At 39.0% G+C, this 16,517-nt stretch overlaps 1 protein-coding gene across 3 annotated transcripts in view; it reads left to right on the top strand.

The window, feature by feature from the left end:
- The window catches only part of Ralgps2 (Ral GEF with PH domain and SH3 binding motif 2), a 138,482-nt gene that overhangs the window by 100,979 nt on the left and 20,986 nt on the right, over positions 1 to 16,517 (top strand). For all 3 annotated transcript variants that reach the window (XM_038348648.1, XM_038348650.1, XM_038348649.1), the window contains exons 9-13: positions 7,585 to 7,722; positions 7,861 to 7,951; positions 13,354 to 13,421; positions 15,011 to 15,146; positions 15,687 to 15,838. In XM_038348648.1, the coding sequence (XP_038204576.1) occupies positions 7,585 to 7,722; positions 7,861 to 7,951; positions 13,354 to 13,421; positions 15,011 to 15,146; positions 15,687 to 15,838 (585 nt within the window). The remainder of the gene's footprint in view (positions 1 to 7,584; positions 7,723 to 7,860; positions 7,952 to 13,353; positions 13,422 to 15,010; positions 15,147 to 15,686; positions 15,839 to 16,517) is intronic.

Here is a 16,517-nt window from a genome sequence, read left to right on the forward strand (position 1 = left end):
CTTAAGGAGCCAGACTTTCCCGGGAAGCAGCCACCTAACATTCAATCATGTACAGCCTCGGGGAATGTCTAAACATTTTATTCCAGTGTTGCTGTTTCAGGACATTTTAAACTTTCAAGATATTGTAACAAATTATGTAATGTTTCTTAAAAGAAAACTGCACTTACAGCTGGACCTTTAATCCCAGCACCCGGAAGGCAGAGGCAGTCGGATCCCTATAAATTTGAGGCCAGCCTGGAATGCACACAGTAAGCTCCAGACCAGCCAGGGCTAGTGAGTGAGAACCTAACTCAAAAAAAAAAAAAAAAAAAAAAACCACACACACACAAAACTTGCTATTATATGTAACCACTTAAAACAAGTGAAATTGATGATAAATCTAGTGAGTTTTTAAATCTTAAATTCTGTGTTACATAATTAGTGCTTCTTTCCATCTTAAGTTCTCTGTTATGTAATAATGCTTGCTTACAAAATTATGCCTGTCCTAGTTAGGATAGTTGTCACTGTGAAGAAACACCATAACCAAAACAACTTAGGGAGGAAAGGGTTGATATGGCTTACACTTCACATCGTAGTCCTTCAGCAAAGGGATCAGGACCTGGAGGCAGGACGGGTGCTGCATACTGACTTGCTCCTTCTGTCTTCCTCAGCCTGCTCTCAGAGCACCCACCAGCCCAAGGGGGCTGGGGCCTCCCACATCAATCACTGATTAAGAAATTGTCCTACAAATCCGCCCACAGCCAGATCTTAAAGAGACATTTTCTCAGTTGAGGCTCTCTCCTCTCGAATGACTCTAGCTTGTGCCAAGTTGACTTAAAACTGGCCAATATGCCTATTATTACCCATTATAATGCCTTAAATTGTCTATATAAGACAGTAACAAGACAAAATGGATAAAAGCATTATGAGTCAAACAAGTGGAATACCAGTTTGTACCTATAAATTGCCACAAATTATAATAGCAGTTGTTGACACAAAGTGCAGCAGGAGAAACCTGTACCCTGTCAGTGCACGTATGGGTGTTGAAGCTTTGAAAACAGTATCGGTGTCCTCACCTGAAGCTGAGTGATGATAGACCTCACAGCATGCACAGGTCTTTGCTGGAGTGAGTGTATAGCTGTACACACATCCTAGAGAAAAATCTTCACATGTGTTCTGTACATTCATATCCATAGTAACCAGAGAGTGGAGGAAGTAATTTGAAAGTCTGTAAAATAAAATGTCTAAGTTAAAATATAATCATACATCAGTTTATTCTCAATTTAAGGAATTATAAAACCATTTAAAATCAAAATAGTAACAAAATAAAGATGTAAAGTAATCATGGAAGACCATATTTTAAAATTACATTTAATGAAGTCTTACAAAATTATTTGTGATATAACAGGCTTTGTGTTTTTTACATATATGGAGTGAGTGTGTGTGTGTGTGTGTGCAGTGTCATTGAGACTGTCATATAGATTGCCTATAGATTTAATGAGGGTGAAGTCAGCTAGTGTAGTCCAGACTCTCATCCCGTCTCTGCCTCAAAGCCTTGTATGATCCCGTCATCTGGGGATGACATTTTCTTGTGTGGACCCGTTGTCACTGTGTCCTTCAGCCTTGCCTTTGTGTCCTATATTGCTCTGACTGGTCTATAGGGCTGACACCTGTGGCATTTCTTTGAGCAGTCTGTAAGCTTTTCCCAGGATACTGTAGTCCCTAAATTGATTGGTCTTTCACCAATAAATACTAGCTTTTAAAGGGTAACTTTTAAAAGATAAATTCAGCTGGTGAGATGTCTCGGCAGGTAGGAACACTTGCTACCAAGCCTGTCAAGATGTTGAGCCCCCATCCCCATGACTCACGTGGTAGAAGGAGAGAACGCACCTGGCAAGTTGTTGTCTGACCTGCATATGTACAACATGGCCTGTGCGTGCCCACATACATACATACATACATACATACATACATACATACATACATACATACACACATACATACATACATACATGAAGATAAATTTGTGATTTTTTTTATGCAAGTATAAAGACTTGTCAAAATGTTTATTTAAATCCTTAAATATACAAAAAGAACCAGGAGCCGGGCGGTGGTGGCGCACGCCTTTAATCCCAGCACTTGGGAGGCAGAGGCAGGCGGATCTCTGTGAGTTCGAGGCCAGCCTGGTCTACAATAGCTAGTTCCAGGACAGGCTCCAAAGCTACAGAGAAACCCTGTCTCGAAAAACCAAAAAAAAAGAACCAGGAAAATACAACCATTTCAATAAGTAATTCCAAGAAATTTACTTAGAGGTAAATAATACTGACAAGTGTACAAATAATTTCAAATTAACAGTCACAGGACATTAATCAGTTAATTACACGTAATTCATCTTCTTTGCTGTGACCAAGAATTTCAACAGCTTGAGAGTATAAAGTAGCCTAGAGTTCCAGAAAGTGTGCACCTGAGATAGGACGCCTTGGAGTACTTCCTGACCTCATTCACAGTCTGCCAGAGTCTTTCCTGACCTATACAAACTGTGTGCATCAAATATTAATTACTTCAAAATAGAGTAGAATAAAGGCTAAAATATGTACAGTATTCCTTGCTGCCCTCTGGGGATGTTTGTTGAAGGGAATCTATTAAAGGGAGGCAGCAAGGGGCCTTCCTGAGGAGAGCAGCAGACTGAAAGGAAAGGTTGCTTTGGTTTTACATCGTAGGGTGAGACGAGGGTGTGCACTGTGTCTCGGGGCAGAGGCAGAGAGTGAGTGATGGAAAGGCAGGGCAGCTCCACTAAGCATCATCATTTGGATTTGGAAAGGAGAGGGAGGGAGGGTCTTTTCCTATGGGTGGTGGTTTTCATTAGATGTGCTCAGCTCAGTCTGCATTATCCAGTGCTTGTGTGAGCAGATGAGTGGGCACCCACAGATGGAATGCATGATCACACCTCTAGAACAAAACCATTACATGTTGAGTTTGTTTTAAAACTTCATATAAAGAATTTTCATCAGAGGTAGACAATTATAGGTATTTTTTTATTGCTCATTTTAAGACATCATAAAAGCTTAATGGTAAATACATCTAAGAATATACTTTGATTTATACTTTATTTCAACAGTTTTCTAAATACTTACCGACCTTTTATGTATTGGCATTCATATAAAAGAGCACATAATGATCCAAATGCAAGTCAGAACAAAAAATTCTAGGCTTTAGAACTGTGCAAAATTTGTATAAAATTAAAAACAATAACATCAAAAGACTCATGCAGATAATGTGCATTTAAAAATAAATATTTTGTAGCCGGGCGGTGGTGGCTCACGCCTTTAATCCCAGCACTCGGGAGGCAGAGACAGGCGGATATCTGTGAGTTCGAGACCAGCCTGGTCTACAAGAGCTAACTCCAGGACAGGCTCTAAAGCTGCAGAGAAAAACCCTGTCTCGAAAAACCAAAAAAAAAATATATATATATATATATATATATTTTGTCTTTTACAAATTTTACACTTCTATAGTTAATATCAATAAACATGGTTCTTAAATCTCTTTAATTTTGTATATAAAAATAAAATATCCTTACTTAGCATTTTTTTTTTTTTTTTTTTTTTTTTTTTTTTTTTTTGGTTTTTCGAGACAGGGTTTCTCTGTGGCTTTGGAGCCTGTCCTGGAACTAGCTCTTGTAGACCAGGCTGGTCTCGAACTCACAGAGATCCGCCTGCCTCTGCCTCCCGAGTGCTGGGATTAAAGGCGTGCGCCACCACCGCCCGGCTCTTACTTAGCATTTCTAAGTTAACGTGTTTTTCAAATAAAGACATTACTACCATATTAAATAGCACAGAGGTACCAGTCGTAGACTTAAAATCAGTGACACAAATCACATACAGAAGGTAACATATTAAATGCAGTGTTGGGTAAGGAATTAGAGTCCAGTGCCCTATCAGCTGTATATAAAAGGTAGAACCTTAATCGTTGTGTTACAGAAGGATGAGAGAGACTGTAGGTGGGCCCTGCTTTATCGGGTGGTACCACCAGAAAGCATGTCCCATGATGCTAACAGAAAGTGGGGAAGAAGCCCAGTCTTCAGGTAATGGTCTTATTGGCCCTTGTTTTACTCATACTATAGGAATTCCAAGAAAACTGAAGCGGTTTTGGCCAGTTACTGATTATAAATGCTGTCTATCTCATTTTATTTTAAATTTCTGAATAGGGAATTTCTAGTCTCTCAAGGGCCTAAGAAAGAAACAGCGTCTCTGCCATTCTGAATACAAACTGTGAAGTTGGCAGCCCTCTGGCGTCATTGTTGGTGAGATTGCAGGGTAGCTCAGCTCCCTACAGCTCAGTGAGAATGTCAGCAGTGTGTGGTGCTCTCAGTGCCCACATCTGACTACTGCTTCCAGTTCGTGGTATTTAACATAATACTTAAGTAGGTGTACCGTAAACTGTTTTTTTCTGGAGAAGTTAAATTACTAGCCTTGTGTATTACAAACTGATAGACTAGAAAGGCAGAATTTTTGTCTGTGTGTTTTGCTTGTTTTTATAGTTGGTGTTTAAATTTGGGGCAGTTCCAGTCCTTCAGTGTCAGTAAGTGGTCAGAGGTGATGTTGTGAAAGTTATAAGTGTAAAAATCAACTGCTAAACCTTTCCTGATCTACCTGAGCAGTTACAAGATAATTCAGAACAGTAACAGTGAACTGAAAATTACCCTGATATAGGCTGTGAAGGCAGAATGAACCCTCTGATTCCAGATACTGTGGTTCTATTGGGGTGAATTATTTGTAGTTTGGTTTGGTTTAGTTTTTGCTTGTTTTGTAGATGTTTCTGATGACTTCAGAAACTTAGGAGCTGCTAGAGCTGGGTTCTTGCAGCAGTGTTTCCCTTGCTCCTGTTATCAAAGCAGTAGCCACGTAAAAACCAACTGTACCATTGGAAGATACCATAAAAATACATGTGCTTACTCCATCTTCAAACCTTAAAAACCTGCATTTTAGACAGGATGCAGCCTGTTCATAAACACCAGACACTCTTCACATAAGAGAACCCTGAAGCATTACTTCAAAGAGAAAAAACATCTCCTAATTTTTATGATACAGACATCTTTACAGTTATCAAATGTCAGTCTTTGGAAATGTAGACCAAGTCTGTAGAACTAATGTTTTTGCTAATGTTTCATATTGTTAAATATTTGGGTATAAAACTCTAGCCAGGCAATGGTAGCACACAACTTTAATCCTAGCATTCAGGAAGCAGAGGCAGATGGACTTCTGTGTGTTCCAGTCCAGCCTGGTCGAAGTTCCAGGACTGCTAGCGCCAGACGTAGAAGGCCTGTCTTGAAAAAAAAGAAGTCTGAAAAATGTTATTTTAGGCCGGGCGGCGGTGGCGCACGCCTTTAATCCCAGCACTCGGGAGGCAGAGGCAGGCGGATCTCTGAGTTCGAGGCCAGCCTGGTCTACAAGAGCTAGTTCCAGGACAGGCTCTAGAAACTACATGGAAACCCTGTCTCGAAAAACCAAAAAAAAAAAAAAATGTTATTTTAGTAATCTACTTCTATATTTTAGAAGCAATGCAGATGTAATAGAGAAAAGCTGTCTAGTCAGTCTATTATTACATAATTTTCAGCTGGTTTATAACCTTTTATTTTGGAACTTCAGTAATTTATAACTGCCACATTTACAGAGATGCTACTGAATGAAAGCAGATTGGTTTCATGTTGTGAACAGTGTTCATTTATTTAATTCATGTATAAATGATATTTGGAAAGGGTTGTCAAATTTAGGAAAATTATTATAGCTTCATTCAGTTAAATTTTATATGATGTTCCTGTCAGACACCTAAGTACAGCTTGGTCAGCCACTAAAGTTATTGTCCAGATGTAAAGTGAAATTTTTTGTTTGTTTGTTTTTGTTTTTTCGAGACAGGGTTTCCCTGTAGTTTCTAGAGCCTGTCCTGGAACTAGCTTTTGTAGACCAGGCTGGCCTCGAATTCAGAGATCCGCCTGCCTCTGCCTCCCGAGTGCTGGGATTAAAGGCGTGCGCCACCACCGCCTGGCGTAAAGTGAAATTTTGCATTCCAATTTTACATTATAATTTTCCCCCAAATATATCAACTATAATAGTGTATTAGAGTTTTTTCACATTAAATAATCTATTTAGGACTTTGATAGAGTTGACTTCTGGTCTGTGATTAATTTGGTGGTCATAATGGTAATGTCAGCTATTCAAGTTTATGTACTAAAAGTCTTTTTAAAGATAAGAAAGCATAGGACTTAAAACTCCTAAATAGATTTTCATTTGAATACTTCATGAAAAAAATGTTTAAATAACTTGAAGAATACTGTAAAAACCAGTGTGGTAGGGAGGTTGTGAGAGGAAGGAGAGCGTGTACTGGGAGAGGCAGCAGGCTAGCCAGCCTCTGCGCTGTGCTGGGCACCACCTCTTGTCTAGTGTCATCACAGAGAACAAATGAGTTTATAGTTCTGAACAGATGTGATATGAGCGAATTCAAAGCAATTGGAATGTGTTTAAGTTAATGGTTATGAATAACATCAGCTTATCATAGGGCATAGTAAAGGTCAGGATCCGAGGGCAGCTCCTGAGGACTCGCTGTCCCTGGCAAGTCCCAGAGTGGTAGACCCGTCTTTTCATAACTGTAGATTTCGGGTTCTTCTCTGTGAAAACATACTAAATAGTCTCTAAATTTCTTTCAGGAATTTATATGGAAACTAGGGAATAACTGACATTGAGCTAGACTTAAAAGGTAAAGGATTTGAATTAATGGACCTGTATCTAGAAGTAGTGTTAGAAAATGGCCAATAGGAAAACTGGGGACTTGTTTAGAAGGCATGGGCCCAAGTCCTGACAGTCCATGAATCACAAAGGCAAAAGTAGGGAAATGGATATGCTTCTCTCCAATGACAGTTTTCTTTTCTATTTTCTCTGTGTGTAGTGAACTCTTGGGAAATATTTTTGAAGTAATAACTGCCTAAGTTCAGTACTGATATGACCAAAAGATATGTCATTCTCACTGATTTTAGAAAACATGAAGATGGTTAGGAAATTAACTTCAGTTTGTGGTCATAAAAATGATTTCAGAAACTCTGTTGCTGATCTTTAAAATAAATAATATACCTGCATCTACACGATTGAAACTCTCTTCATAGCTGAGACTGTCAGCTGTAAATGAGGGTATGAGAAAGCATTAACTTTCCCATGGAAGGCATTGGCTGTATTGACTTGGGGAAGTTTCTTAGATAAAATAAAAACTGAGAACTGGTAATGGTTGAATGCATGTAATTACTGAGATTCAGGAATTAAAATGACCATCTCTTGCCACTTCAAGAACTCAGTCTCTTTATCCTTTTGTGTGTGCTGAATTTTTGATTGCAGCCTTAATCTGTGCTTGGAAAACAACATGAGGAGTCTTTACAAGGAACTTAGGTTTGTATGGCTTGACCCCCAGCTCTAGAAATCTCAACCCTAAGAGATCATGTTATTATATTAATATATTCTAATATGACATGCTAGAGAACATCTGTGAATTGAGTCTTCTTCCCTCTCTACTTCACATCACTGAGACTGCGAGTAGAGCTCTCTGTTGGGTCTGTTCCAGGCATCTACCTGTCGGACTTGACGTACATTGACTCGGCGTACCCATCCACAGGCAGCATTCTAGAAAATGAGCAAAGGTCAAATTTGATGAATAACATTCTTCGAATAATTTCTGACCTACAGCAGTCCTGTGACTATGGTGAGTAAAAAGAATGTCTTTTAGAGTTCATTTCAGGTTTGGTGCCATGTGGCTCAGTTATCTTCAGTTATATTTCTTTCCTTAAGTTTCTAGTTACTGTGTACTTTACTAAATAATCATTTGTCATCTTTTGCCTAGATATTCCCATGTTGCCTCATGTCCAGAAATACCTGAATTCCGTTCAGTATATAGAAGAACTACAAAAGTTTGTGGAAGACGATAATTACAAGTAGGTCCATCTTCAGGTTTGGGTGATGCTTTGTCTGGCTCTCCACTTTGAGCCTTCACCCTTTCGTCCCATGCGTTTAGACTTCTAGGTATGGAGCACAGTGGTGCCCAGTCAGTGATCCGTTAGCAGTGGGAAGGGTAATTACATGTGTTTCTTTCAATCACGTGATATGGGTGAACCAGTATGCAAATGCTCCTGCTTTTTTTCTTTTTCCTGCTTTTTCTTTATTTAAAAGTAGTGTAGCTTTTAAGCCAGCAAATGCTCTGTAGGGAAAGACGCTTGAAGCAGACACCGGCAGAGCTTGATTCCAGGGATCCACATGAGGAGGATAGAACCAATTCACACAAGTTATCCTCCCTCAAAAACTAAATACAGTAATTTAAAAATACATTTTAGCATTCTTAAGCTGTAAACAACAACACATTTAATTCAAAACTGAGGGTTTTTTCCTTTTCCTTGTATACTCACTTTTCCTAAGGAAATGCATATTTCTGTAAGCAGGAAAATATTATGCCATTCACAAAATACAAAAATTGTTCCTTCTTAAATGATTATTTTTAGACACATCTTTGAAAGTGTTTGACTGGTTTGAGAGACAGTTTAGACGTCCCTTCCCTGAGTTATGGTACCACTGTAGTACCGTATTTAATAAATCATACAGTCCTTTAGTAAGGACCCTTAAGCCGTAGCATTTCTGGTTCCTTGTGGCCTCACTTCACATCACAACTGCTGGAGTAGAGAGGCTATGCTTTTTGTTTTTCTTTTGGTTTTATTTGTTCATTTTTTTTCTTTGCCTTCTTCGTTATGTCTGGTTTTCCCTGTATTGCCCAAGGTGTCCCACATTGTTGTGCGCAAGCAGTTCTTCTGTCTCAGACCACTGAGGACTGGACACCACCTCACAGGGGCATTGTTTAGCTTCATTATGCCATTTATTGCCAAGCTTTAAAATTGAATTTTGTGTCTTCAGCCCTCCCCCAGCCCCCAAGTAAAGGGCCTGTTGACATGATGGATCAATTAGTAAGGGAAGGTTTGCTTCCAAACCTAACAACATGGTAGGAGGAGAAAATTGACTCTCTGTTGTTTGATAAAATTTTCCCCAGGCAGACTCAGCACACACAGGCCTATACACCCCTGATAGGGAACCTACTACAAACGCAATTACGGATACCACCAAAATCCAACTTGGTAAACCAATGAGTTTTATTGGAATTACTTACAGGAGTGGAAATGGCTCAAAGACAGCTGTATTACCAAAGCCCACCCAGCATGGGTGGAAACAAGGCTGGAAACCTGGAGCGCACTGCACAGCCTGCAGGTGGCTCTTCAGGTTGGAGAGTGCCCTCAGCGACTCTACAGGCAGCTTTGCCGGCCTCTGTTTCTTCCAGGTGCTGGCCTGGTCTCACTCTTTGTAAGTCGTCTTGTCTGAGAGTGAGTCTCAGCAGTTTGATTTGTGTGCATCCTGGGAAGGAGGCCCTAGAGAGTCTGGTCAGTTTCAGGGACTTCCTGAAGCTGTTTGGAACTGTTTACCTTCCTGCTTAAGGAGCTTCCCAAAAGGATGGAATGTTTTAACCTCAGAGGAAGCTATTATAGAACACTCAGGGAAGTCATCCTCTGTCCTTCATGCTTGTATCATGGCTCCTGTGCACATAAGAATGAATAAATGAAGGAGTAAAAAAATGTAAAGGCATGTTTTTAAAATATGCCAAAATTGAAAAAAATTCAGTGAGTTTTTTTCCAGTATTAATGAAAGTTTTTCTTATCTCCTTTGACTAATTGTGATCTACTTTTTACTTACAGATTTCAACAGTCTTAATTCTGTGGTATAGAATTAGTCCCATTGAAAAACTAGAAATTCTGGAAAGTTATAAATTATTTTCTTCTGATAGTAAATTTATTAAGCTCTGAAAATACTTTTATACATCTAAAATTGTGTTGTTTGAAAATTCCTTTATTATCATTTTCTTTCCCATATATCATTTAAATTTCTCTCTCAGCTTTTACACAAAATAAATTTTGTTTATATATAATGACCCACTTGAACCTAATATGAGGTATTATTAGCTTTTTAAGGCTGGAGTTTCACAGACCTTACACCATGCTGTGTCTTGAATTTGATGGTCTGTGTCTTACTATTTAGCTCTGTTTCCTGTGCCTCTAGTTACTACCTCTAGTATAAACACAGAATTTACATCTGACAAACACATTTTGTCCAAGGAAATATGAACAGTTATCTTGATGTCCTAAAATCTCAATACAAGTATCTATTAAAATCTCTCTCTAGGAAAAGAAACTTACTGACATAAAGAGTATTATGTAGAACAGTCTAAGAAAAAACTATACAATTATAGAGAATTGTTAGCTTTTACTGACTATAGCAGAATTGTGCTGGAGTTTTTATTAAAGCTAATTGTTTTGTTTGTTGAGACACAGTCCCTCTATATAGCTCTGGCTGTCCTGGAACTCGCTGTGTAGAGCACGACACTTGGAATAGTAGCTGATCCCTGCAGTGCTTTCCCTGCTGCTGTTAGATGCCATAGGTAGCATTGGAATGGAGTCAGCCAGCTCCCATTCGGTCTAGGAAAGGCAGACAGTGTGCCCAGCAGAGGGGTGTGCAGGGAGTGCAGTCTGCTGAGCCATTTGTCTGCACTGTCAAGTAACTGGAATATAGTTTTTTATTTTCTTAGGCAATGAAGGAAGTGATATGTGATTTCATTGAAACTTCCAGTCAGGTAGCACATTCGCCTCTGTTTATAAGGTCCTTGATTAAGCCCCCAGGGTCACCAAAACAAAACAAAAGACAACTTAATGAATTTTCTTTTTGCTGTTGCTGTTTTTGAATAGCAAGATTTAATAAACAAAAAAAACTAAGATTCAGCCAATTGTGAAATGAGCCATTGCTTGAAGGACAAGCATCAAAACTAAAACAAATAAACAAAAACATTACTGGATTGAATTTGCTCCAATTGTGGTTGTGCCATATTACAAATAATTTATGTCACCAGGCGGTGGTGGCGCACGTCTTTAATCCCAGCACTCGGGAGGCAGAGGCAGGCGGATCTTTGTGAGTTCAAGACCAGCCTGGTCTACAAGAGCTAGCTCCAGGACAGGCTCTAAAGCTGCAGAGAAACCCTGTCTCGAAAAACCAAAAAAAATAAAAATAAAAAAAACAAATAATTTATGTCTCCATAATATATAAATTGGGTCTAAAGTTCAAGTCCCATTTAGGATACCAAAAACACTCATTGTTCAAAGTCATTCTGATTTCCACCAGGATTTCTATCCTGGTGGCTAAAAAAGTAAGAGGTCTAAACACAGAGAAAAGACATAAGACATAGACCCTGGCCGTTCCCAAAGCTTGTCCCTGCAGGTTTTGGTGGAAGGAAATAACTATTACACATATTCAGTACTCCATAAACTGACTTAACAGTTTTATAAGCCTAGGAATAAAATTTAATATGTACCAATAACCTTTTCTTGTGTGTCAAAGGAGTCATAGAGTACTCAGTCTTCTCTCCTGGTGCCTCTTCCCAGGGTGTGTGTGTGTCTTCCCTATAGAACTCCTACCACAAAATGGCACAGGTCTGTTCATATCACCAACTCTCTCTCAACAAACACTGTTCTCATGGAAACTGGGGCTGCATTTTATTCAGATGCAGAGCTAGGAAGTAATGTTCGATGGTACCTACTGATTCTGTTTACAAGAGCCCATGCATTGGGACATAAGATTTTTTTGTGCCTAATTGTGCTGCATGCTTAATGCCCATCATTCCATGTAATCTAGAAAACCATCTCAAACAACTATGCTTTTATACAAGGGCGGCAATAATCCTGACAGTACTTATTTTTGCTGATCTTTCTTATGATGGTGATCATTTCTTGACTAGTGGACTGCTCTTTCCTCTGTTGGTCCCATTTTCAGGGCTTTGGTTTCTTCTCTTTCTTCGATACTGTGCTTTCACTTGTTCCTCTACTCTCTACGTGTGAACATGTCCCAGATTTCGTCCTGAACTTTGCTCTACCTAATCCCTTTAAGTTTTCTTCATTCTAGAGGTGCACTGATCCCTCTGCAGGAAATACCTGATAGTTCTACTTGTCATAAATCCCTGCCAGGCATCTCTGCTCCACCTTTCTCTATCATCCTAAGCACCAGAGATACTTTTTTTCTTTTCTCAAATCCAATTCATACTAAACAAAATTTTATTTATATACATTTATCTATTACATATATAAAAAATCATATAACAAAAATTTTCTGTTCATTCAGACAACTTAATGAATTTTCAAATTCTTAGTAATACAAGGCTTCACAATTTACACCAAAACATTTTCTACAATTAACTGCTTCAGTATTGTCTCCCAGAATTGCTTTCACTAATAAAAATCAAAATATATTTCTGTGGAACTCAAAACTGGGTACTTAAATGGAACAAGTAACAAGAAACTCTTAGCATTAACCAACCCCAAACCCCATACAGTCCCGGATGACCAGGATAGCAGTGAGTGAGAGCCACCCAACACAAAATCCTGCACTTATTTTAAAACACTGTGAGACTGGTTAGTTTATGTCTTTTTGAGTTTTGTTTTTAGCTTGACTGTGCAGTTGTGAACTTTGTAGATGGTGTCATGGTATGAAAAATAACTGCACATGCCTGTAAGACAAGGATTAGGAAGCCATTTGGGAGCAGTCTTGGTGTTTCTGTAGAGCTTTCATTTCATAAACTGCATCGTTTGATTTGTTGGGTAGTTTTGTAAAAAGGTCTTAAAGTTTTCAGTATTAAAGTCAAGCCAATAATTCATCTTGTAGAGACTCTAGAAATAAATTATATGTTAAATACATGAGTACATTCCTGGACTTGTCATTTCATTAAGTATATGTCAATACAAATCTAAATCTATTTTTGCTTCTTGGTTGGTTTGTGTGAGTCAGGGTCTCAAACTATAACCCAGACTGGCCTAGATTGTATTAGGTAGCCCAGGCTGGCTACCATGTCCAGCATAATTAAAATCATCTTTTAGTAATTTAGTAAATGTCTTTACCTGTGGTGAAATGTTTGGTACCTTTGTGTGCTTTGTGTGGTAACTAAGAGCCGTGTGTGTGTGTGTGTGTGTGTGTGTGTGTGTATGTGTGTATTTATTTTTCTTTTTATGTCTGGGTATTTTGCCTGCCTGGTGCCTGTGTGGGTCGGAAGAGGGCAGGGCATCATATCATCTGAAACTGGAATTATGATGGTTCTGAGCTACCCTGTGGGACTGAGAATTGAACCTGGGCCTCTGGAGGACTCTCTGGTGCTCTCAATCACTGAGTCATCTCTCCAGCTCCCTATTGGATTTTTTGTAAAGAAACATGACTGATATTTTGTCAGTGTTCATTGTTTCTTACATTTTGCTCTTTTAAAATTTAGGCTCTCATTAAAGATAGAACCAGGGACAAGTACGCCACGTTCAGCTGCTTCCAGAGAAGACCTAGTAGGTTAGTCCATAGCTGTTGGTTGGTGCATGGTTTCCTTGGGGAGGGTGAGTTTCATTATCAAACAGTGGACCAGATAACCTGATCTCGTAAGAATTATACTTCAAAGTAAATGAATACGTAGCATTTCTTATACTGCTTACAAAAAATTATTTTGGATATTAAAGTATATCAATGCTGTCTGGATTTCTGTTTTATTTTGGTTTTTAATTAAAAGGTTGTTTGTTGATTGTCAATAATGTATAAATAAATGTTTCCTAATTGAAAATACATATGATGTTAACAATAGATTTTTGAATATTATCTTTTAATTATTAAGAATACAATTTAGTATTAGGCAGTGAAAATATTTCTATGGTCAGAACAAAAATTCTAATTTAAATAGTTATAAAATTCAGTTTTAGTGACTTTGGCTTTCAGTGATGGGTCACATGTTACAAATACAAACACCATATTTCTTTATCCATGGATTTACAACTGGTTTTTAATGTACATAAATCACATCAGAAACCCTAAAATGTAAGAAATTAATCATTAAAAAAAACTGCTAAGTGCCTTTTAAAAATTACCAACATAGACCTTCAAATTAAGCTTTCTAGTACATACCTAAAAATCTGAAGTCCTGGTTCATCAGGGGAGGAATTGAGCTGCATGACACTGTCCAGAGGAAGCGCTCCAAGCAGAAGACGCTTCTGTCTTATTCTCTTAAACGTGCTTTTCTCCTTTTTGTTCCTGCTGTGTAGCTTGTGCTGGCCTCTAACTCCCCAGTGTGGGGTAATAGGTGCACACCACCATGCAGAGTTTGTTTGTGTTTTGTGGGTTTTGTCTGTTTTTTGTTTTGTTTTATTTTTGACATGGTTTTATTCACTGCGTAGCCGTGGCTGGCCTGGCGTTCACAGAAATCTACCTACCTCTGTCCCTTGACTGCTGAGATTAAGGGGGTAGGGTCAGCAGATATTTGTTGGAGAGTTATTTTGAAAGCTACACATTGTGAGCTGTTTTTTTATTCCCATAAATCAGTTCCACTGTCAGGCAATGAGGTAATCATTTCTACCCTGAGCCCTTGACCTAGCCTACACATTTCATTCAGAGAAATCCAAAGTCGTGTTTAAATAAGCAGGGCATCAAATTGAAACGGAGTCAGAAGACCTCAGTACTTAGTCGAGATATTTGTCTGTGAATTAAGAGCCCAAACTGATCTCTTTTCTTTTTGATAAATTAGGGTAATGTTTATACCGCCTCTGTTTAACATATTTAAGAGAGATAAAAATTAGTAGATTTTTGTATGGTTGGAGATTTGTTTTAGAATTTGGAAAATACATATCTCTTCAAGTGAATTAAATAGAACTAACAATACACACTTTGATATCAGAGAGTTTTGGTTTTGTTTTGTTTTTTTATTTTGGGGTTTTTTTGTTTGGTTGGTTGGTTGGTTTTTCCAGACACGGTTTCTGTGTGGTAACAGCTCTGGCTGTCCTGGAACTCACTTTGCAGACCAGGCTGGCCTCGAACTCAGAGATCCACCTGCCTCTGTGTTTTTGTTTTTAAGGATCCCTCGAAACCTGGTGACAGTTTCCCTCTGTCCTCTCTAGGTCCTGAAGTGGGAGCCTCCCCGCAGAGCGGGGGGAAGAGCAGCGCTGCTGAGGGGGCCTTCCTGCCACAGACGCCCCCGTCCCCTCGGAACCTGATTCCACACGGACACAGGAAGTGCCATAGCTTGGGTTACAAGTCAGCATTTCAATTTTGTCTTTCCATTGTTTTTAAGTTGGTTACGGATGGATTTACTTTTGATTTCTTTGTTAGTAAAACATGTTTCTATATTCTGTTTACTTAATTAGTTAAGTAGAAATTAGGTGCCTGTGTGATTGGTCTTCAGGTTCAGTAAAAATCTATCTTGTTTGCCTACAAAGAGTTTTCTTTTACCTGCATTTGGAAATGAGTGTATCAGAGGAAGAAAAATCAGGAGCTCCGAGAGCCACAGTAATAAATCCAGAGAGCTATGCTGAAAGTTTCCTTTTAAAATTGTAGCCTTGTTATTAGAGCTATCAATTGTCGTGACAAATACAAATAATAAACTAAATTATAAGAACTACTCTCTTTAGTCCTAAATATAAGGGGAAACCCCAATTCTTACTTAGTGCCATTAGTTTTGCACTGTTGATTGCTGAAGGAGGAATGTATTTTCAGTGGGCATGTTCTGTTTCAGGACAACCTCAGAACACTCTTGATTGTCTCTGATGTTGTAAAGAGTGTTTCTCTCTGTTGCAGTTTCATTCATAAGATGAACACCGCAGAGTTTAAGAGTGCGACATTCCCAAACGCAGGCCCGCGGCACCTGCTGGATGACAGCGTCATGGAGCCGCATGCACCATCGCGAGGCCAGGCTGAGAGCTCCACGCTTTCCAGTGGAATATCCATAGGTGAGAGGCTCACTGGGGCCGCCCACTGCTGCAAAAAAGAATTTGAACAAGCAAGCAAAAACAAAATAACTTAGCCACAAAAACATTCATTAACCCTAGCACAGTGGTTCTCAATCTCCCTAATGCTGTGACCCTTTAATGCAGTTGCTCATGTGTGATGACCCCTAGCCATAAGTTATTTTGTTGCTACATCATAACTATAATTTTGCTACTGTCATGAATCATACTGTACATTTCTGATATGCATCTATCTCATATGCAACCCCTGTGTAAGGGCGTAGGCCGTTTGACAACCCGGTGTCATAACCTTCTTCCCTAGCATAAATTCAAAACATGATTTAAAACAAAGGCACAGTCAAATGTAGGGTGATGGTGATAGTTACTATTTTTCAAGTTTTGACTCCAAATGAGAAGGCATTTGAGAACTTTGGGAAAAGACTGTAGGCTGCTTTAATTGGTTAGCGCATGCAGTTTGGCTGAAAAGTGAGGAAAGGAAGAAAGGAAGGGGTCAAGTGTGACTCCAAAGTCATTTGAATCATCAGCTCGTTAGCTGATGGTGCTGTTACCATACACAGGACTGGAAGAGAATTGTCTGACTGGCAACATATTTATTGAAGTGTGACAGTCTAACTCGTGTAGACCAGCACTCTACCAGTAAACTACATCTCCAGCCCTTGGA

Source organism: Arvicola amphibius, chromosome 12 (assembly GCF_903992535.2).
Source record: "Arvicola amphibius chromosome 12, mArvAmp1.2, whole genome shotgun sequence".
Taxonomy (NCBI): Eukaryota; Metazoa; Chordata; class Mammalia; order Rodentia; family Cricetidae; genus Arvicola; species Arvicola amphibius.